The sequence below is a fragment of the Lynx canadensis genome, chromosome C2 (genome assembly GCF_007474595.2).
Source record: "Lynx canadensis isolate LIC74 chromosome C2, mLynCan4.pri.v2, whole genome shotgun sequence".
NCBI classification, from domain to species: Eukaryota; Metazoa; Chordata; class Mammalia; order Carnivora; family Felidae; genus Lynx; species Lynx canadensis.
The window spans coordinates 32,127,716-32,152,169 of NC_044311.2; the positions used below are offsets into that span (position 1 = coordinate 32,127,716).

Consider the following 24,454-nt stretch of genomic DNA (forward strand, 5'->3'; position numbering starts at 1 on the left):
TATGTGTTCTCTTACTCTAAGAAATTAAAAATGGAAGAAATAAGAAAATAAGTAAGAGAAAACCAAGATAATCAAAGACGACAACCAAAGAAGTCACAAGTCAGTTCTACAACAATAAATGATGGTATAGTGAATTAAAAATAAATTTTGACATAATTATAATACCCAGATGAAACAGAGTTGTGCTATTCTCATTATCTTCTTGAGGAAAATGAGGAAACCAAAACAAGGAATACCTCAACTCTATCCCTTTCAACTTTAAAGAACAGCTTGAGAATATAAACAGAGCAATGAGAAAGTATACTTCTGTGATTAACTTTTAATATGAAATCATAATTGTTACACCTGCTGAAATTCTTACTGCTTTAGTATTTAAGCATTCATTACCAAATGGAAATACATGAGACCACCCCTAAACACCACCTATACTTCACTATTGGTTGATATTTTGGTCTAATGAATGAGTATATACAGTATACAAAACAACTCTTAATTCTTACAACAGATTGTTATTGCTAAGTAACAATAACTATATGTAATTGTCAATTAAAATTAACTACATTACATGTAACCATTAACAACTGTAATAACTGTAACTGTTAATTAACAATTAACAACTTAATTCTCATATAGAATTGACTATTTTAAGTGTCTTCCAGACTAGAGAAATTTGGTGAATTCCTGCCCTTTCCATTCCAACTTACATATGAAGGCAAAAAGGTCTAAAATCTAAATAGAGGCTCCAAGTTTACTTAGCTATGGTTCTACTATAAAAAGTAAGCCGTACCTCAGGCTTACCATTATCAATATCTAGAACAGTATCTACAATATAGCCATAATGAGGAATTTTCATCAAACTGAATCAAGTTTTGAAGTTACTACTATGGAAATTAATGGGATTTTTCCTAAAAGAACAATAATGTTTACTTTAGTATTAAATTTTTAAAATACATTATGAAAAAGTTTCTCTACTTTTTTCTGTTCAAACCTGAAGATATATTACACCTACCAGTAACATCCAATCATGAACACCTACCAGTAATATTCAATTACTATAGCAATAATTCTCAAAAGAGGCATCTGCATTTAAGGATTATACTTTCTATGTAAGGCTTTTAATAATCCTGTGTGATCTCAGAGAAGCTTCGTCTTCTAAAATGGACAAAGAAGGAATATCAACAAACTCCTACCTGTTCTGGCATAGCTCCATGTTCAATTCCAGTCTTCAATAATCTGTAGCAATTACCAAATAGATCCCATTTTGTGAGATCATGAGCACTAAAATAAACAAAAATGCATTAACTTTATTCTAGAGTAGAAGAAAATTGAAATTTGAACTCAGTTTGAGTAGGTAGAAGTATAAACTTCATTTTCTTATAGAATCAAAAAAGATGGATAAAAAATGTTCAAGTACTCAGAAAGAAAGGAAGAAGTAAAGAGGATGGAAGTAGAGAAAAAAGGAAGGAAGGAAAGAAAAAGGAAGAAAAAGGGAAAAGGGAAAGAGGGACAAGGACGATGAAGGGGGAGAGGAGACAAAATATATAAGCTGATATTAGGAATTAATTAAAAGAAACTAACAATAAAAATTCGCACCTTTCAATGAAGGTTACTACTACATAGTCAACCTAAGCTTGTATTCCATTTCATTCTTCCTAGTATATTTTAAAACACATTTTAACAAATCCATTCATAATTTCAAAATATAAAAATACATATGTATTTTTTTTAATTTTTTTTTTAACGTTTATTTATTTTTGAGACAGAGACAGAGCATGAACGGGGGATGGTCAGAGAGAGGGAGACACAGAATCTGAAACAGGCTCCAGGCTCTGAGCTGTCAGCACAGAGCCCGACGCGGGGCTTGAACTCACTGACCGCGAGATCATGACCTGAGCCGAAGTGGGCCGCTTAACCGACTGAGCCACCCAGGCGCCCCCATATGTATTTTTAAAAGAAATTTGTATTCATAAAATAGAGATAAAGAAAGACAGAAATAGGGGAAAGGAAATATGGCAAAGCTCAAAATTTAGTGTGGCTATAGGCTTCTTAATTGAAATAATGCTGACATTTTATTTTCTCATGAGTTCTACTACTAAAAATAGATCAGTGAATGTTAACTTTCATTTTGAAATGTCAAAATATTTTTTAAAATAGGAGTTTTGACATTAGTTGTCAATTATTATTTTGAAATGTCAAAATATTTTTAAAACCAAGAGTTTATTTCTCCATAGAAGTCTAAAAAATGTACTTGTGTAAGAAGAAAATCTAAAAGTCTTAGATTTTAGACACTGCTTTTGAAATCTGAAGTGTTCATTAATGTAAGGGCTACACTTAAACATTCTTTAGACAACAAAGATCTTTATTTTCCTTTCTTTATGGAGCAAACACACTTCATTAACAAGGGACATGTAAATTACAATTTGAAAATGACACTTAGATGAACTTTCATGGCTTCCTCCCAAATTTTTTTCTTATTAAGATTTCTAAAAGCTATCAATTGAAAATTATACCTATAAAACTCTATCTAGCTTATGGGGCGCCTGGGTGGCTCAGCTGGTTAAGTGTCCGACTTCGGCTCAGGTCATAATCTCAAGGTTTATGAGTTTGAGCTCCATATTGGGCTCTGGGCTGACACTCAAGCCTGGAGCCTGCTTCAGATTCTGTGTCTCTGTCTCTCTGCCCCTCCCTCACTCATACTCTGTCTCTGTCTTTCAAAAATGAATATTAAAAAATTAAAAAAAACAACAACTCTAGCTTATAGAGTAAGCCCATCTAATGTGTTAATAATATTGATTAACAAACTTTTACAGTGTACAGTGTACATTTGTTACACTTGAATGATAAATCTTACTCCTTAAATAATCAAATAATAAAAACCAATAATTTATAGAGAGAAAATCTGAATAGTAAAAAAATCATAACATCTCTATATTTGTCTAAAATTTTCCATTGTTATACAGACGTCAAATATTATCAAAACAGTCTATTTTACGTTGGCTAATATATGTTATTAACCAAATCTAAATAAAATGACGTACTTATGAAAAGAGGTTAACCGCTTTAATGTAGAAAGAACATTGTAAATATCATCATCATCAGCTTCTTCTCCCTATAAATAAAAAAAAGACATCACTTCATTACCATAACTTTACTTACCCTCAAATTCACACGAAAGTCTGTTAATGCTTACTGCCTAAAAGAATTCTTTTTTATTATATAAAGAGTACATATTCACTGTTGGTAAGAAACAAGGTACAAATAAGCAAAAAAATAAAAAATAACAGCCATAATTGTAATACCCAGAGATAACCATTTTTGCATTTTAAACAATGTCATAAATGTTAACTTTGTACATTTTTTTTGATTAATACTTTAGCATAAATTCACTGAAACTGCTGAGTGAAAAGGTACGTGCTTTAAAGATTTTAATGGTTACTTCAAAGATTTTACTGTCAGTTCCTTTGGTAGCTCAAAATCACAATGAAAAATAAAAAATGGTTGATAAAACTCAGAAGTTAAAATTAAAAATTAGAAGTTGGAAAAATTGGTTATATAGATTAAAAAGAAAATCCTATCAGTCTGGCCATCAGAGCACAGAAATCTGTGGGGGTTCCAAATTGCCTTACAATGATTGGAGGAAGAGGGCAAGAAATGGGAATCACAAAAGTAATTATAAAAATAACCAGCTGGAGAAGTGCCTGGGTGGCTCAGTTGAATAAGTGTGTGACTCCTGATTTTAACACAGGTCATGATCTCACAGTTTGTGGGTTCGAGCCCCATGTTGGGGCTTCAGATCCCCTGTCTCCCTCTTTCTCTCTGCCCCTCCTCTGGTCATGCTCACTCTCTCTCCTTCAAAAATAAAATAAACATTAAACAAACAAACAAACCAGTTGGGAGAGGTCTGCTGCTATCCTGGGCACACCACTGGTGAGTGGCTGTTCCTTATAAGTACACTTAATTTTTATGTTGTATTCATTAGCACATTATAGGAGTTGAATAATATTAAAATATAATTTAGGTTCCAGGAATAAAAAATGAAAAAATGAATTAAGAAAAGCCAGACCTTAAAAAGGTATTTCTTAAAAGAGAAAAGATTTAGCTTTTATGAAATAGGTGTTTAAAATAAAGTATAACCAAGGCTAATCTTTACAGGATGAACAGTTGCAATAATGCTAAGATCTGAAAGAGGTAGGGAATTCTACTAGATTTTACTTTAAAATGGAAACAATTTACACATTGAACAACTCTGAATAACTATTAGCCAAAATTATCACATATATACACATTAACTTTAAAACAGACCTCTTGCAGTAGATCTTCCACAGAATGATTGAATCGATCTACAAACTCGTCAATTAGCTGACTTCGAGCTATGTCAACTCTGTTCTGGATGGTATACTCTTCACTGCATAATATGCTATAGGTTTTACTGCAGGCTTCTAGAACATCTGATTCTACATGTTTCTCCACAACAAATTTAATCTGTTTTAATAAAGCATCCAGATGCTGAGGAGGAAAAAAAAAAACTATGATATTTAGATTAATAAAAATAAGCATCTGTCAAGTTATAAGCCTATAGATTACATGAAATGAAATAATCTAGTTAATTAAACTGACTATAATAGAATTTCAATTTCACAGTGTCTTACCTTTTCCATTCTACCTGTGCTATAAATTTCTAGATCAAAATACTGTGGGATTTGTAGCAAGTTTGCTACCTTCTCTGCATCTGCAGAATACTAGAAGGAAGAGAAGCAAAGAAAAAAGAAGTGACTACTTTAATAGTTCAGTGTAATAAGCAAACTCAGTGGCATATTAGCACAGAAATGTAAATGAAACTATACCTTTGATAGCAACATAGGAAGTGTGATAATAAAATGCTCAGTCAATTTGTTTCTATCATCAATTTGAGTTTTTCTCTCTTTGGCAGTTAGCACCTAGAAATAAATTTAAATGGGCAAAGAACATAATGTCACATACTAATTTATAAATCTAGAATGTTACACAGAACAATGAAGCACTGGCAGATAACGTACCCGAGAATTTTCAGAGGAGCTTAACAAACTAATTACTAAAACAAATATCTCTAGTTTTATGCTTATTTCTAGTTAACATGCAGTATTACTTTATGAAATAACTACTTATTTAAGAATCACCCAAATTTAGATAAATTACTACTTTTTTAGGTTAAATAAAACAAAAACAAACACTTCTATAAAACCAATTATCAACATAAAAATATTAGAACTAATGGTGAAACAATTTTTCCAGGGTTTTAACCTCAATATGTTAACAGTAATCTCCCCTATGTTAAATACACTTTTCTGAAAATACTTTAGAAAGTAATGCTTTTATATTATCAGCAGCTAATAAATTTTCACTTATTTTTTGACGCATATACTAACAATATCTCTGCACTCAAGATAATCATTTCCCCAAAATATTCTGCATTTTGTATTTATCTTGAAGGAACTTAGGATCATAATGTTGAATGGTATTACAAAACAGAAACATTCCAATATAAATTACCACTTTATAAATGTAAACCCTCATTTAAAAAAAAATCAATACAGCTTTTATTGTATCTTTAAAACACCACAAATAAGTCTGAGAAATCATTTGGCACCTTGCTGTTTCTGTAGCTGGGACATCTTTTCTATTGTCTGAGAGTGAGAGAGTGCGGGGAGGTGCAGAGGGAGAAGGAGACAGAGAATCTTAAGCATTAAGTTAGATGCCTGGAATGCCTAGGTGGATCAGTAAATTAACTGTACTTAAGCATTCAGGCTCAAGTCATGATCTCATGGTTCTTGAGATCAAGCCCTGCGTCAGGCTCTACACTGACACTGGGATTATCTCTTTCCCTCTCTCTGCCCCTCCTCTGCTCACACTGGTGTGCGCACGCTCTCTCTCTCAAAACAAACTAGAAAAAAAAAAAGAGCTGACTTTTAACCGACTGAATCACCCAGGCACCCCTGGAAAACTTAGATCTTATTCATCAGGCTGCTGAACTGTTTTTTTTTTTTTTTTTTTTTTTTTTTTTTTTTTTTTCACAGATACCATCCCAACATTTTCTGATATTCTTGTTTTTAACTGTTGTGGCTTTCTGAATCAAAGCAGCTGAATCTGACACAAGTTCACTGTCATTTCCTTAACGAATTAACTCATCTTTCTGGGCCTGAGATACTCAACAAGCAACACCTTGGCCTCATCCGAAGCTTGCAGATGTATTTTTCACTCAAGAAATTTCAGACTTCAACAAGAGAACCACTGTCCCGAATAACAATGTTGTTGGGGAAGCGAGCATACAAAGACCCTCCCTTGTAATGGAAGCCCAGTGTAACGCCCTTGATCATGTTCTGTACATGACTACAGATAATGCGAACCAGAGCCATTTCTTTTCTATTTGCCCACCATTTGTCAACTTGGAGCCTCTTCTTTTTCTTTCCAAGGAGACTGAGTCTCTTTGCAGGGTTTGTCTGGCATCCTTCACAATAGTAGTGCATCCCTTCAGAGCGATGTCAACATTTTTTGGAATGTTGATAGTTTGCTGAGAATGGTCTTCATTCTCACAGATGTTTGAGAATGTGAAAGAATAGGGCCTCCTATCTGATTCTTCTTCCAGGAACTTAATATTGTTTTTCTACCTCTTAAAATACAAAATAATCACTCTGGAATGATTTACCAAGTATTGTATTCAGTTCTGCACAAAGTAATAAAAAGGACTACATATAAAGTGGAATATACATCTAGGAATGTATTCAGGGTATTGAGAAGTCTTGAAATTCATTTGATAATGTATGAAAGGTCTAAGAATATTGATTTTAGGGAAAAAGCTGTCTTTGATTGAGTGATCATGTTAGGCAGTCTACATGCACGAACTCAGTTAATCCTCACAGTATCTCTGATGGGATGGTAAAAATGGAATACCATGTATGAAGGGAGACTTTGCCAGTATCTAACAAAACTGTATACATATCTTTGCTCTGATCTAATGATCTCACTTTGAAGCAATCTACCCCACCAACACACATGGTACAAGTATGAAATGACACAAGATTATTCACTACACATTATTTCTAATAGTAAAAGACTGGCAACAACCCAAAAGACTCTCAGTAGTGTACCCACATAATGGATATTATGCAGCCATAAAAAAATAAAGATCTCCAAATACAGTTATGGAGTGATATCTAGGATATACTGTTAAATAAAAAATTTAAGGTACAGACACTGTACAAAATATACTATCTTTTGAGGGTGAGAGAAAGGAGGATGGAGTACATGCATTTACCTATACTTGTAAAATGAAACACTGAAAGGATAATCTGAAAACAAATAAAAATGGTTACTGGTAGGAGGGAGAAACGTGTATCAAAGACTTCTCTGAATGTTTTTTTATTTAAAAAATTTTTAAATTTATATCCAAGTTAGTTAGCATATAGTGCAATAAAGTTTTCAGGAGTAGATTCCAGTGATTCATCCCCTATGTATAACACCCAGTGCTCATCCCAACAAGTGTCTTCCTTAATGCTTCTTACCCATTTAGCCAGCCCATTCCCCCACCCACAAGCCCACCAGCAACCCTCAGTTTGTTCTCTATAGTTAAGAGTCTCTTATGTTTTGTCCCCTCTCTGTTTTTATATTATTTTTGCTTCCCTTCCCTTACGTTCATCTGTTTTGTATCTTAAATTCCATGTATGAGTGAAGTCATATGATATTTGTCTTTCTCTAATTTCACTTAGCATAATACCCTATAGTTCCATCCATGTTGTTGCAAATGGCAAGATTTCATTCTTTCTGATTGCCGAGTAATACTCCTCCGAATGTATATTTTTACATGTTTTTCACCTTTTAACTACATAAATGTTTTACGTATTTCCAAAAAATAAAAGAAAAAACATACAAAATCAAAGAGGGAAAAACCTTGTTATGCTAAATTTAAGTCATAAATATCAACATAAATGTGTAATTTAGTATATATGGATATATACAGAGAAATATATACATATATATTTTTAGCTCTGTATACTCAAAATGCCTATCAGAAATAATAATCAATTGACAGTGAGTACTCTTAGGTACAAGATTTTAACTTTAAATACTACTCTATTAAAAGGAACCAGGGTTTCTTGGAGATTCCTATGCTAGGGTAATGTAAGAATCAGCCGTCAAGTGACACCCAGTAACTCCTTCCTGGTATTCATGCCCTTGTAGTCTCTTCCCACAGTGACTAAGGCTGACATGTGTAATCAATAGGAGATTGTGGAAATGATGTTGTGTGACTTTTGAGAACTAGATCATAAAAGACACAGAAGTCTACCTTACTTTCCTTTGGTTCATTCATTCTGCTTTATTCTCACTTTGATCATTCACTCTGGGAGCAGGGGGAGGGGGTAGCAACCATGTCCTGAAAGCACTCAAACAGTCCTACTGAGATGTCCACATGGTGAGGATCTAAAGCCTCCCACTAACAATCAACACTAACTCGCCAGTCATGTAAGTTAAGCCATTTATAGAAGCAGTAAAATAACAATAAAATCTTCAGAGGCTAAAGCCCTGACTAACATCTTAAATGCAAACCTATAAGAAACCTTAAGCCAAAAGAACAGCTAAGGCACTCCCAAGTTTCTGACCCACAGAAACTGTATGAGACTATAAAGCCTTATTGTTTTAAGTCTCTAAGTTTTAAAGTAATTTTTTTACATAGCAATAGAAAACTAATATAAACAGTAAAGGTAGAAAGTGAACTTGTTGAGAAAGCAAGAAGGTGCTTAAAAAATGATTAACACAAGTCAAAAGGGTAAGAAATGTTTAGCCTGAAAGGGCTCAGTTAAAGTTGGAACAACACATAAAGTTTTTAAAACTTTTATTTTGGAAAAATTTAAAAAGTACTCATTCTGTCACTATTACTTCATTAATTTCCTAAAGACTTTAATTTCCTGTAGCATTTTAAGGCAAATTCTTGGTATATCATTTCACTTCACCCATAAATATTTCACTGTATGTTTTTAACAGATGAAGACTTAAGAATAAAACTTGCCATCTCCAACAAAATTAAACAATAACTCCTTACTATCTTTCCATAGCCAGTCCATAGTTTTTTCTATTTTTATTTTTTGGATTTCTGTACATTCATATTTAATGTAAGCTTTGATATGGTTGCATTTATGTCAGCCATTTTGTTATCTATACATCTCATCTTTTTTTTGTGCATTCCTTCTTTACTATGTTTTTTGGAGTTAAACATTTTTTAGTATACTATTATAATTTATTTGTTGATTTTGCTTTCATTTTCTTTAGGTATCAGTAGTTGCTCTAGGGATTATAATATACTTCTTTAGTTTACTATAATCAACTTTAGATTAATATTGAGTTACAGCAAAATACAACAATTTTGCTCCGATATAATTCCATTTCCTTTACCCTTATTTTATTATGTGTGTTATTATATATGTGTTATTGCTGTAACATATATCTGCATATCTTATAATCTTAATGCTTTAGTGCTATAATTATTGCTTTTATTAATCTTATGTCCCTTTAAAGAAGAGGAAAAAGAGATATATTAATATACATGGCCTTTTATAGCCACCCACATAGTTACTATTTCTGGTGCTCTTCATTCTTTCCTATGAATTAGAATTAACATCCAGTATTACTCTTCATAGCTTAAAGGACTTCTTTCAGTATTTCTTCTGAGGCAGGTCTTCCAGCAACATATCTCTAAATTCTCGTTTATCTGGGGATGTTTTTAATTCACCTTCATATTTGAAAGGTAATTTTACTGGATTTAGAATTCTTGGTTGGCAATTTTCTTTTCTTTCCGTGAATATTTCATTCTGTCAGTCTTCTGGCCTCTACTGTTTTATAAAAAATTAATTAGTAATCTTATTACAATTGTCCTCTACATGACATGTTTTTCTTCTTGCTGCTTTCAAGATGTTTTCGTCTTTGGCTTTCAACAGTGACTATCCTGTCCAGAGATGAATCTTTTGTGTTTACACTACTTGAGTTTTGTGAAGCTTCTTTATCTGTGGATTATGTTTTTCACCAAATTTGGGAAGTTTCTGGCAATTATTTCTTCAAGTGTTTTTCTTTCCTCTTTCTCTCCTTTCCTTCTGGCACTCTCATTATACAAATTTGATGCACTTAATATTGTTTCACATATTTCTCAGGCTCTGTTCATTTTTTTTCAGTCTTCTTTACTCTCTGTTCTTCAGAATGATTTTTATTAATCTAGGTTCATGTAGGATGTTTCTTGTCATCTCAAATGTGCTGTTAAACCCAAATAATGAATTTGAAATGTCATTGTACTTTTCAACTCTAGAATTTCCATTAAGTTTTTTCATTATTAAGATTCCTTATTTCTGTTATATTTTCCTGTAATTCTTTGAACATATTTTCCTTTAATTCTTTCAACATATTTTCTGAAGTATTTGCTAAATCCAATAATTAGGCCTATTGAAAAGCCATTTCTATCGTCTGCTTTTTTCACCCAGAGTATGGTCACATTTTACTGTTTCTTTGCATGGCTGTAATTTTTCTGGAAGAGTCAACATTTTTAGGTAATACGGTGAAGCAATTATGGATTTTTAACTGATTTTTCTGAGTTTCATTACTTAAAAAAGTAATCTTAAACCTGAAATGTATATATAATCTGTCTCTCTCATGATGTATGTGGCCTCTGCTTAGAATTTTCATTATTTTTGTTTTAAAGCCTGTTTCCTAAGAGTTTTCAGTATTTCAATAGATTCCTGGTCAATCAATGATTTGGGCAGAGTTGGTGCTTAAATACTTCCAACATATAAGGCTTCTCCCCTCTGAGACCTGGGTTAGAAAGTATATTCAAAGATCAGCCACTTCTTCAAGAAACAACAAGTGTTGGCGAGGATGTGGAGAAAAAGGAACACTCATGCACTGTTGGTAGGAATGCAAACTGGTGCAGCCACTGTGGCAAACAGTATGGACATTCCTCAAAAAGTTAAAAATAGAACTGTTCCACAATCTACTAATTGCAATACTGGGTAAAATGCAAAAAACACAAAAACACAAACTGAAAGGGATACATGCAACTCTATGTTTATTGGAGCATTATTAAAATAGTCAAATTATGGAAGCAGCCCAATGTCCACTGGTAGATGAATTGATAAAGAAGATACTGTATACATACACAATGGAATATTATGCAGCCATAAAAAGGAATGAAATCTTGCCATTTGCAATGACATGCATGGAGCCAGAGAGTATAATTAATGCTAAGTGAAATAAGTCAAGACAAAGATAAATAGCATATGATCCTACTCATAGGTAGTATTTAAGAAACAAAACAAACGAGCAAAGGAAAATAAAAAGAGACACACACAAACCAAGAAACAAACTCTTAACTATAGAGAAGGAACTGATGGTTACCGGAGGGGAGGTGGGTGGGGCATCCGGGGATTAAAGAGTACACTTATCATCATGAGCACTGAGTAATGTACAGAATTCCTGAATCACTATATTGTACATATGAAACTAATATAACACTGTATTTTAACTGTACTGGAATTAAAATAAAAAACAATAAAAAAAAAAAGTCCAGCTAATACCTAAGTTTGCTTTGACTTTTATTTTCCATTGGGTTTTCTCAGGTTTCTCAGTCAGCCAGTGATGTATGGAGAGCTCATCTCATCCTTTTATGGCTTTTTCATTTCCAGGATTTTTTAGATTCTTGGCTGGTCCACTGTTCTTCCCATCTGGGACCACAACCTCTGAATATCACAGCTGTGGGTTTTCCTTGTTTGTTTCTACCATGTTTGCCATTTTTAGTTCACAAAGCTCTGGACTTTTGCCATTTGTGCCATATTGAGTCTGCCCCCTCTGCGAGCAAAGCTGCTGTTTTTTGCAGACAGTACCACTCTGGTAACACGACATCAACTTTGTGGATGGGTGTGTGTGCATCATAATCCCAGGCAGAAGGCAGCAGACTCCTGTTGCTTTTACCTGAAGCTTTAGCAGCTTTTCAAAAACAAATCCTTCAATTTGTTTTTTTATCTCTGGTGAACTTCCAGAGCTCTTTGATAAGTTTTTTTTAACAAATTTTGCAGTTTCATTTTTCTTTTTTTGTAGAGAGAAATTACCTACCTCTGCACACCACCAGAGCTGGTCTTTCCATCAATGACTATCTCAATTCATCTTTATAACCAATAAAACTTGCATTATTAGCCCCATATTACAAATAAGAGAATTAACACACAAAGAAAATAATCAACTATCTGAAGATTAAATAGTTGCTAAATGGAAGAGTAAAGTTAGGCAGTTTGCTTTCAGAGCCTTTCTGCATTTTTAACAGATATGAATGTGAAAATTATTAAAGTACTAGAACAGAAGCAGGTACAGGTGCTTTGGGAACATGGAAGAAAAGAATCTATTTTTGAAACCTAAGTGCAGTAGACAGTATATAATGACAAAGCACCACAGCATGTATCCTTTACAGAAATTCCATGTTTTTATGCATACATATACCATCAAAATTTTCAAATATTTAAGACAGTTAATTACATTAAAAGTCTTTTGGTAGATTTCTCACTAATTTAACTTACTCTCTTGCCAGTACCCCTTCCCACTGGAGGATGTGCCTCAGCAGCTTGACGAATTGTACAAACCATTAGCTCTATAAGAGCACTCTCTTGACGGTCAGACATTGCTAAAGTGAAACAAAACGCATTAGTATGAGTAGACAGTTTTATAATAACCATGTATTAAAGAGAACACACAGTTATAAAAAACTGCAAACATATTCTATTACTGGTTATTTTAAAGACCGAAGTTAAGCTCGCTTATCCTAAGTCAAACATGAAAGAGAATTAGAAAGTAAAGAAAAAGAGGACACTGGTTTCTTCTAATATCCAGCCTAAGACCATATTTCTGAATTAGGCAATACCAAAATTTTACCATATTTCCTTCTCATCATTTAAAGCTCATACAATAAGATATCTTTTTCTAAATAAAAAGTGAGCTCTACATATTTTTAAAAAATAACAATAGATTTTGAATATCTTTCAAGTCACTATGTACACATTATGAATAATTTCTTAAATAATTATAAGTTATTACATAAGTGTTCCACAATTCAGTCAATCTTCTTCTACCTTTTACTCAAATTGTTTCCAAATTTTTGTCACTATAAACAATGCAGTAACAAATATCATTAACACACATATATTTATGTAACTGATACTTATGTTTCTGTAGAATAACTTCTGAGACAGGGTAATGGGTCAAAGGTTAAAATAAATATAAGGTTATTTATGGAAATTCAAACCTCCAACTGCAATGATGTTTGGTTCCTCATATCCCTAGCCAGCACTAAATGTCACAAATCCCTTTAATTTCTGCCAATTTGAAAAATGGTTATTTCGTTATTTTGCTTCTTCCTTTGTACTAATCAGTGAAATGTATTTACTTGTTTTATTGGCTTAGAACTTTTTTCTGAGATTTTTATATTTATTCTTTGCCCATTTTTCTACTGCTATTCACCTTTCTTGAATTCCTGCGTATAAGGAGTAGTTAACTTTGTCTTTTGAATGAGGCAAATATTTTCTCCTAGTTTGTCCTTTTGATGCCAGAATCTTCAGGGTATCTTTTGTTAGACTTTTTTTTTTACAGAAATTGTTAATTTTTACAAAGTTACATCTGTACTGTTTCATGGCTTCTGGCTTTTTTTTTTTAATCTTTCTAGTTTTAATGAGATATAATTGACATATAACACTGTACAAGTTGTACAGCATAATGATCTGACTTACATATATTGTGAAATTATCACAAAGTTAACGAACATCTATTATCTCATACAGATACAAAAAGGCTCCTGGGTTTCTTGCATTGCTTTCAAAGATCTCCTTGTCCTAGAGATTATAGGAATATATTTTCTTTAATTAAAAAAAAGTTTATTTTTGAGGGAAAGAGAGAGCAAGCAAGGCGGGGGGTGGGGAGGAGGGACGGACAGAGAGGGGGACACAGAATCCAAAGCAGGCTCCAGGCTCCGAGAGATTAGCACAGAACCTGAAGTGGGGCTTGAATGCGTGACCTGCAAGATCGTGACCTGAGTTGAGGTCAGATGCTCAACCGAGTTGAGCCATCCAGGGGTCCCTAAAAATATATTTTCTAATTCATTTTCTTCTCTCTCTCTAGCTTTTATAAATTTATTCTGTCTGAAATTTATTTCTGCTGGTTGCATGAATATGGCCTATTTATTCCTACACCAGATGAACAGCCAATTATGCCTCCACCATTGTTAAGTAAACCAGCTTTCCCTGCATTTAAATGTCCCACTTAAACATTTAAAAAATGTTTTAGGCTCTCATATATGGTTAGATGATTTCTGGATTCTTTAGGTTCACTAATCTATTTGTCTATTTCTATTACAACGCCATCCTATTTTGATGATAGCTGCTTTATAATGTGTTACACCTTAATATATAACTTAATTCAACTAATCTGAACATTTAGTTGAACAAGATTCCCTTACCCAGGCCTTTTTCTAAATATTTTCTAATTTCTATAATGTTAATAGCAAACAATTAATTAAGCACTGAAAAAAAAAATTTTAATGTTTATTTTTTAGAGAGAAAGACAAGAGCATGAGTGGGGGAGGGGCAAAGAGAGGGAGGGAGACACAGAATCCGAAGCAGGCTCCAGGCTCTGAGCTATGAGCAGAGAGCCTGAAGCAGTGCTCTGTGAACTGCGAGATCATGACCTGAGCTGAAGTTGGACACTTAACTGACTGAGCCACCCACACACTCCTAATTAAGCACTTATTATGAGTAAGGCACTGTTGTAAGTGATTTGTATGTTAACTTGTTTTATCTTCAACACAATTCCAAGAGATAGAACTAATATCTTCACACTTTACAGATGGGGAAAATGAGCCACAGAGTTAAGTAACTTTCAAAGTACTCAGGTAGTAGTGGAGTCAAGACATGGACTCAGGTAGTCTGATTCCTGGGTCTGTGCTCTTAAGCACTATCCTTTTAAACAAAAGAAAACATTTTATATGAAATCATTTTGCTTAGTTCCTCCTCTCATCTCATCTTGAAGAACTTGCAGAAACCCACTGGAATTCAAACTGGTATTTTATTTTATTTTCTTATTTGAGAGACAGAGAGAGAGAGAGAGAGAGAGAGCGAGAGAGCATGAGTGGGGCAGAGGGAGAGAGAATCCCAAGTATGCTCCATGCTCAGTGTGGAGCCTGACGCGTGGTTTGGCCCCAAGACCCCAGGGTCATGACCAGAGGCAGAATCCAGAGTTGAGTGCTCAACTGACTGAGCCACTTAGGCACTTCTTGCATTGGTATTGAAAAAAAAAAATTATATACTACACGGAAAGAATGGACATTTTTGTAATATTTTCAGTCAGGTACATAGCATAGCTCTATTTTTGAGATCTTATCTGATGTCAAATTAACAAAATGCTATGGTTTTCTTCACACTGATTTGGTACTTTTCTTATCGAATTCATTCCTATATATTTTTAAAGATAGAAATTTGACACTGATTTGAATAGCTTAATTCTATCTGTCTGCCTCTCTCCCCCTTTCTCTGTATACTTATTTATGTTAAAGGCTAAAAGATACGGGGATTATAGAGACAGACTTAGGTATAAATTAAAAGAGATTAAGCTTTAGAAGTTATATTGATTATTAAAAAAATGGGCAATATCAATGAGAAGGAAAAGACATAATAAAATCCTGTCCTTTTTATTCTGTACTAAAATCATCCTGTATAATATGATGTATGGATATCTTAATGCAATCATTTTTTGGTTTTAACATTTTAATTGTCTTAGGAAAAACACATGAAGTTCAGCCTGTTTTAGGAAAGCCACATGAAATAGCTTCAGCTCTTCCATTTATACTCCTTGATCCAAATAAAAGGAAAAAAGCTTCCCACTCAATAAAACAACTAAGTTTCTATTTTTATGATTCTAGAATTTTATAGTTTTTCACATTTGATAAAAGGAATGACAAGTTTGTCTATGAACTAAATGTATTTTCTTTTACTTATGAAGAAAATTTAGTTGTGTAGAAAATGAGGAGAGAGAACTTATCAAGTACAGAAACATTCCCCTACTCTGTATAAAAATCCTTAGTGTTGAAGAATAACCCAACCTTACAGTGTCCAATGACATTAATTTTGTTAGTTTATAATTTTGGATCATCTATTTAGACATGGTAAACTCAAAACAGTTAAAATTTAATTGAAATTCCCTTTGAGATATGACAGCCAAGCCAAATAATAAAATTTGAAAGCATAACAAGCCAGAAGTCACAGACAAGAGCCAAACAGCCACAGTGAGGGTAAGAAATGGGTAGCTGTTTGCACTATGAATTAGCAGGTAACTATACAACTTTCTAAAGCTTCGGAAACCTCTTTGTACATTATCTCCATTTCCTCACTAATGTTTTATTCACATCACCTTGAACTGTGGCTTCTTTCCCTGACTACGATTGAAAAGAAATGCTTAAAAGTCACCAACAACCTAAATCACCACTAAAACTAATAATCTTTGTAGTTTTTCTTCTTCTCTGTAATATATGTTATTAACCCCAGGTCTCTTGAACATCCTCTTTACTGAGCTTCTATAGGGTATAATAATTTCTTACTACCTTTTTTATATAGCTTGCTAGATGCTCTTAGTCTCTCTTGCCCTTCCTGCTTTTGTCCCCTAGCCACAATCTTTAAAACTCAGCCATGGGCTCTTTTTTTTTTTCTTTATAATTCATCTTCCTCTTCTATATTTTTATTATCATTTCCCATACAGACCATCACGGCAGTTTCCGAACTGGTCTTCTGTCTATTCCAAATGATGTTTGCAAATATCACTTTTCTTAAAATATGAATTGGACCATATCACTCCCATGTTTAAAATCTTTGTATGCCTATTACTTAGAATGAACTAAATAAATCTCCTTACAAGCTAAAATGTTCTACATTATCTGGCTTCTGCCTGTATCTCATCTTGTGCCATTGGTTCACTACACTCTAGCTACTGCAGCTCCTGCAACATAATATCATTCACGCTTCAGATCCTCTATAATTGCTATCTACCCTACCTAGGAGGCTCTCTTTTGACACTTCCCATGGCTAGCCTCCTCATCCTTCAGATTTTTTTTTTTTTAATGTTTATTTGTGTGTGTGTGTGTGTGTGTGTGTGTGTGTGTGAGAGAGAGAGAGAGAGAGAGAGAGAGAGAGAGAGAGAGAGAGAGAAAATGAGCAGGGGAGGGGCAGAGAGAAAGGGAGACACAGAATCAATTCAAAGCAAGCTCCAGGCTCCGAGCTGTCAGCACAGAGCCCGATGTGGGGCTTAAACCCATGAACTGCGAGATCATGACCTAAGCGAAAGTCAGGTGCCTGACTGACTGAGCCACCCAGGTGCCCCCTCATCCTTCAGTTTCTTGACTCACAGGTGGCCTCCTCAGCGAATTCTTCCTTTAGGGATTCAGTCTAAAGATAGACCCCTCATAATATTATCATCCATCACACTTATTAATTCCTAAATTATTCTTTTACTTGGTTTTGATCTGCCTTCGTTAAGAGAATGTAAACTTCTTATTGGCAGTGAGCTGACCTCGCTCAGGAATTCACCCTGAGTGCTTAGTGTTACAGTTAGAATACAGAAGGTGGTTAATAAATATTTTAAAATTGTAAATAAATTAATGATTCCTGCTTTGAAGAATTCCATTTGCCCATATATACTTTATCCAGTACCTAGATACTAGAATTCTACTAGCAGAAATGACCACAGAAGATTATCTACACTAGATTTTTTGGGATTTTCTTTTTAACAGATGAAGAAGCAGAAAACCACATAAGTCAAATGACTTAGTTATGGTTTTGTTACCTGGCTACCTGTTACCCAGGCCCTCATATTATACTAAAAATTTATCCAGTAATTTGATTCTGCTAAGGCGCGCGCGCGCGCGCGCGCACACACACACACACACACACACACACACACATCAACAAAACACCACCACCACCATCACCACCACAACTTGACCCTTAAAAACACCATGAGGCATTCTTTAGGATATGATGATTTAAACTGCTATTGTAAATCTTTAACAATGTGTCTGTTTCCCCAAATTTCAGTCCTCTGTCTCCAACTGTTAACTGAACTTTCATCCACTGTCATACTCCACCTACCTAAAACATAACTTAATTTCTAATCACTCTCAAAAATAAAGGTTACTAGTGGTATTTTGTTACCAGAAAATACAGCTAAATACTAGCAAAGAAGATTGCTTTGGATGCCATTCCATGCCTGAGCTAGTATGTGGTACAGCATTAATGTGAACAAATGTGTGAAAGAAGTGGGGTCATGATATAGATACAGTTTTGTGCTTGTTATTCATAATCTCTTCAGCCTTGCCTTCATATCCTAAAACTTTGGTTCACTTAAAAACTTTTTTCCCATTTTATAACTCACTTTTCTAGCTAAAATCAAAGTAAACAAACCTATGTCACGCCAAACCAAACTAACTTCTTGACTGAAGTTAAACCCAATGTCTTAACTAAACTTAAATCACAAAACATCTAAGAGTACGTAGTTATTTCAACAAGATAAATCCATGCAAAACACCTTGACAACTGACATAGTAATTACTATTTACTGACTGACATATCTTATTTAAATGAGTAAAAGGTTAAAAGTACCAAAGCATAGCACTTTGTCTATTCTTTCCGTAATTTATATTCCCCTGCCTCCCTTCTTCTCCTTGGAAATAACCTTATAGAGCATGGGATGACAAAAAGAAAAAACAACAAGTTCTAACCCACTCTGATAATATGCTGATTCTATGGAAACAGTCAAGGGTAAAAAAATGAATGGAACATACTACTATATACTATGGCAGGCACTTTGCTCAAGTGTTGACTGGACTGTATTTATTAGAGAAAATGGTAAGATTCACTAGAAACAGAATGCATAAAGTCAGTGAATGTAGCAGGAACCCGTGTAAGTAAAATAAAGAGAAAATTTTGGAGTAATGTTGAGAGTTTGACCTAGTGAAACTAGTTGGACCATCAATTTTGAAATAGGGCCATCTTCTTAACAAGGATATCCAGGGAGAAAAACACATGAGAATAAAGTAAATTATAAAGTAGGGTCAAATATACTATAATTACCTGCACCTTAAAAGAAGGTCTGGGAAAATTTGGGGAAGGATTTTTGTTACAGATTAAGAATGAGGTTGTGAGGCAAATATTTGTTTAAACGAGGCAATGTGAGCCACTTTACTGGAGTGTATTTGTATATGATGCATACCTGTTGTTTCTCTCACTGAATTTGTTAAAGTCAGAGTAGATAATGCCAATTAGCATCACTGCTTAGAAAGAACACTAGGGGATGATCACTTTCCTAGTGACCTGTTCAGGTAGTCTATTGCAGGAGATGGCTCATTTTATTCTTATATCCCAGAGGGCTGAACCACACAGAAAAAAAAAAAATAGGGAAACAGAAGAGGAAATCAAAAGTATACTATCTTATTTAATCCTCACAAAACCCACATAAGATATGTAAAGAAAATAACCTCTGTATTATGAAGAAAAAGAAGCTAACAATCAGAAAAAAATGAGAATTCTAGTGACAAAAGATAAGAGTTAAAAATCTGAATGTATTTCTTTTGATTCTGAAGTCCATGTTTGGTTCACCCCAAGTGTCACTTATATCAAAGTGTCCACATTTCAGGTCTGTTGTATGGATTAAGTAAAACAGCAGTTCTTTAAAGTATTATCATGGGTTAGTTTGAAAAACAAACCATTTGCAGGAAAAAGCATTTCTAGTTTTAAGGAGCTCATATTCATATAAGCTTTTAGAATTAGAATATAAATACTTTATTAAATATACATATCCATTTTGCTGTTCATATTAATTATGTAACGTAGTAAGATACATACTTCAGAAATTTTCATATAACAATTATTTCTATTTCTTGGAACTAGGTAAATGACTTTTTATTTCCTGGTTTTAATATTTAAGAAAATATAACAAAAGGGGATGGCTCTGGTCTAATTAAATCCTTATGTGTCAAAGCCTTTTCCAAATTCACACATAAATACAGTAAAATTCTAGGGGCACATTTTTTTTTTTTTTAAATGAAGTACATCAGTATTTTGTGTCTTAAATCAGCATAAAGAAAACTTTTTTGAGTATTACACAACACATGGATTTTTAAAAACTGTGCAGCATGGTAGCAGTCTTAATCTAGAACGATGTTATAAACTCTAAAAACTATACAGATGTTATAAACTATAGAGACATTCTTACTTGTTACAGGAAACAAATTGTTCTCTTTGCAAAAAGACACAGAGTGTGCTTACATATATTTAATTTTAAGAAGTGACCTATATAGGATGGTATGATTATTCACGAAAACCCAAACACCATGTAAATCAACTTGTCAAAATACTATACCTTCCTCTCCTTGAACAGGTTCTTCTAATAGCAACTCTGTCATACATTCCCAGTCTTTCAATAGTTCTTGAGAGCTCTCCCACAAACTGTCCACCAAGTAGGCTGCATGTTCATGTAACTAAAAATAACAAATCAACTGTGACTGAAGAACATTTAATGAAGAAACTACTAATAATATTTCAATTTGATAAACCATTTTCTTCATAATTGAAATGGCTTGGTCACAATATTTCCAAGAGCCATTTAGAAAACAATAAACATATTTGTATGTCATTGTAAATAATGGGGATGCAGTATGAAGACTTGATAATTTTTTGTTTTTTCCAGTAGTAAGGTTAAGGATCTATCTCCTAGTCCAACGGCATCATTTATAGATGAGGAAACTGAAAGTATAACTAGTTAACAGAATTCCTGAAATTATAAATTAGATCAAGGTCACTTTTCATTATTCTTGATTTGTTTCTAGAACTAGCTTTTTTTAAAAAAGGACATATATTCCTTTCTCCCAGAATTCCATTTGAAAATTTGGTGTCAGAATTACTTACTTTACATCTCTCATCTTGGTCAAGGTCAAAATGTTATGTTAAGCTACTGTATTTCTTTCCTTTCATATTGTAATTTCCATTTAACTCAATGCATTCCCATCTCACCCCAAACCAATTTTTTGCTGCTCGTTACTCTTGACAATCTTCTTTGGAATCTATGTTTCCACAGTAACAAACACTCTCATGTTCCTCATCAAACACTTCACAGTATACTCTCTACCACTTGTTAGTTATTACACCATGAAGAATATTACTCAAAAAGCTCCTCAGAGAAGGTAAGTAGAGATGTTGGTGTTGTTCTGATTTCTGCTACTACAACTAACTTCTCCACCCTTATTGTAAAAAAGTTCTTCCACCCTTGAGGCTCATGACACCCAGCGAAGCCCAAACTAGTTTCTTGTTAAAACTAATTTAATACATTGAGACCAATATTAAAAAAAAAAAATAGAAAAGAGTATATATATAGCACATATAAAGTTTAAGTACTATTTCATACAATTCTTACTTCAGTTTTATGTGCTTGTACTAGTGAGAGACAATAGTTTTCACATCACGAATACTGGTCCCAAAATGTATGAAAGTGTCCTTTCTAGACGTACTGGTTGTTTGCTGATATACTGGCATAACTGAGAAGTGAGCTGGTTTTCATCCTCACTCCTAATTCTATCATTAATTCTTCTATGTGCATTTTGATGATATATTTAAAGTTCTGCTTCATTTGCACTCCTTAATTCTATACTTCATTTCCATCGTATTTCAAATCTTCCATTCCTCAAATGCCTCAGGAAAGCCACACATACATATGCACATGCATATGCACACACAGTTTTCCAATGATTTTCTCCAGAGTAGATAATACTTATTACCATCTCTGCTTAGAAAGAACACAGGCAAAAGTTTACAGCAAGATACATTCAAACTTTCCAAATTTACATATCTTAGAAAACTATTCCTAGGCCATCAGTAATATCATTCCAACAATGACAGGTACAAGTGGTGTACAACCTGGTTTCAAAAATGAAAATTAGCAGCAGAAAACAGAAAAATCAATCATTTTCAAGTTGTAGCTATTAAAACCTATGCTGGAATGGAGTTATTATTTAAGGGTACAGAGTTTCAGTTCAGGAAGATTTTTAAAAAGTTCTAGAGATGGACGGCATTGATAGTTGCACAGTCATGTAACTGTACTTAATGCCAATGAACTATACACTTCAAAATAGTTAAAAAAATAGATTTTATTGTCTACTTCATCACAATTAACTCCTCCCCCATGTTCAATAAACTTGCTTTTATGCCTATGTGCATGTTACATATGTCTGTAAAACAGGTGTAAAAAAGATTCACAATTATATTTTTGGTGGATTAGACCTTCAATACATATAAAACCTCCTTTATCTTAATATATTTGGTTCTCAATTCTGGCTTATCTTATATGATACTGTCTCCCCAGCCTTCTTTAAGCATTTGTTAATTATATCTAGCCTTTATTCAGCTTGTTTACTTCCTGTGTTAATGTTTTAAAAACAATACTTTTCATTTTATTTCACCCTAAATGACAATCTGCCTTTTATAAAGCATGTTAATCCAATTATACATTTACTGAGATAACTGATATTGGAAATTCTCCTGGCAACTGATTCCCTGTGCTCTACTGATGACATTTTCTTGTCTTATCTGTGCTTTTTTCAGTTTATTTTCTAACATCTATTTTCCATCACTAAGGTCGCTAACACATTTATTTACTTCTCTTCATTTAAGTTTACATTACACTCCCACATTTTAAGAATAATTTTCGGTATTTGCCTTAAGTTTCACTACCATATATTTAGGTTTAGTTTTAGTTTTTTTCAGATTTATTTGCTCACCAATGTTACTGACATGTCTTATTTTCCTTTTAGTGTATTTGTTTTTTATTTTTCTAGAAAACATCCTCAAGTAATACTCTGTATATAGGGTACATGGGTAGTAAACATTTTAACTGCCTGTCCTTAGATTAGTTCCTCTTCTCTATTCTCTCCACAGAACTCCTAACTAGATGATAAAACTTAATCTGTACTACCTGTCTTTTAATTTCCTTCTCACAATTCTTTTGTTCCATCTTCTGGAAAAACCCCATGGTTTAATCTATAGTCAATCTTTGACTAGGTTCATGTGGGCCATTTAATGAGCTGCTTCACCTCTAAATTTTGGAAATCATGTTTTTAAGTTCTATGAACTCCCCTCCTCTTTCATAATAACCTCTTACATTCAGGGGAATTAATCAAAAATTTTCATCAATATGTTGGGTTTTATGCTTGCTCAAGTTTCAGTGATTCTTGGTTGCTAGTTCATGTAATGTTAATACTCCAGATTCAAGAATACTGGTAGCTAGAATCCCTTTCTTAAGTCTGATTGCAAGGTCCTGGGTTCCTTGGTTGTACAGGGGAAGTGAAAAGAGAGAATCTAGAATCTATAATCGGGCAGCCTTTTCCCTCTAACCTGTAGGTATGCAATGTCTTTTGAATGCCAAAGTTCCCTGTTCCTCCTGGTGGCTATAAATTATCTGGGGCATACATCAGCTCCTTTGTTCTCAGACCAAGGTCCACATCCCAAATATACTTGTAAAGTGAAGAATAAGCTCAACTAAAGGCAGCCACTTAATTACTACCTATAGCTTAATCCTTTTACTAGCCTGTTCTGCTCTGACCTTTGCTTTATTTCAGATATCTACCAGGAAATCTCTAAAAATTTCCCTCTATTTTTGTGCCTTGTATGGGACTCCGGGTTATTTAACTCTAATAGAATTCATAATAACGTACTTTATAGCTTCCACAAATTCCTCACAGTTCTTTCATCTTGAGATATTCAGCATGAAGTTTTCAGGTGAATGAGTTGTTGGCACAATTCAAGGCTTTTAATAGTATAATTCTATTACCATTGGCATTTTAAAAAATGATTTCTCTATGCCTTGAACCACAGCATATTAAAACTTAGCTCAGGTATGTATGTTGTCATTGTTCCAGAAATTTTTTTGTATGTGATAGCCAATACTCTCAATGTAGTTGCTAACTTCTTTGACAACTTCCTTATCTTTTTGATTAGTTAAGATGGTGGCTTAGTAGAACCCTTCTGTTAACACCAGTAACCACTTCTTGCAAACTGAATGTGTATACTAGAAGGACATGACAATGTGTTGGCCCATTTTCTGATTATGAGTTTCAAATTCACCAATATTAGCAACAATAATTAGCATAACATGATCAGTCAGGAATTAGTTTGACATAATGTTCATGATACAGTCTCTCTATCTTGGGGCATCTGTGAAGACCACATAACTTGCTAGTTTCAAATCTCCTCAAGAATACCACGTAAGTCCATGTCTGATAAAAAAAAATTCTAACATGGCCAGTAAAAGCTTGTAATCATCTTTCAGACACTTTATACCAAGGATCTATTGGTAGTGAAAGATAAAGCTA

The 24,454-nt window shown here is 33.6% G+C and overlaps 1 protein-coding gene and 1 pseudogene across 1 annotated transcript in view; both read right to left on the reverse strand.

The window, feature by feature from the left end:
* The window catches only part of STAG1 (stromal antigen 1), a 402,316-nt gene that overhangs the window by 65,059 nt on the left and 312,803 nt on the right, over nt 1-24,454 (reverse strand). The window contains exons 15-21 of the mRNA XM_030330452.2: nt 20,455-20,572; nt 12,582-12,685; nt 4,845-4,937; nt 4,650-4,739; nt 4,303-4,506; nt 3,039-3,109; nt 1,191-1,278 (exon numbers count right to left, since the gene is read on the reverse strand). Coding sequence (XP_030186312.1) covers nt 1,191-1,278; nt 3,039-3,109; nt 4,303-4,506; nt 4,650-4,739; nt 4,845-4,937; nt 12,582-12,685; nt 20,455-20,572 — 768 coding nt within the window. The remainder of the gene's footprint in view (nt 1-1,190; nt 1,279-3,038; nt 3,110-4,302; nt 4,507-4,649; nt 4,740-4,844; nt 4,938-12,581; nt 12,686-20,454; nt 20,573-24,454) is intronic.
* Nucleotides 5,908-11,913, reverse strand: LOC115523775 (annotated as a pseudogene).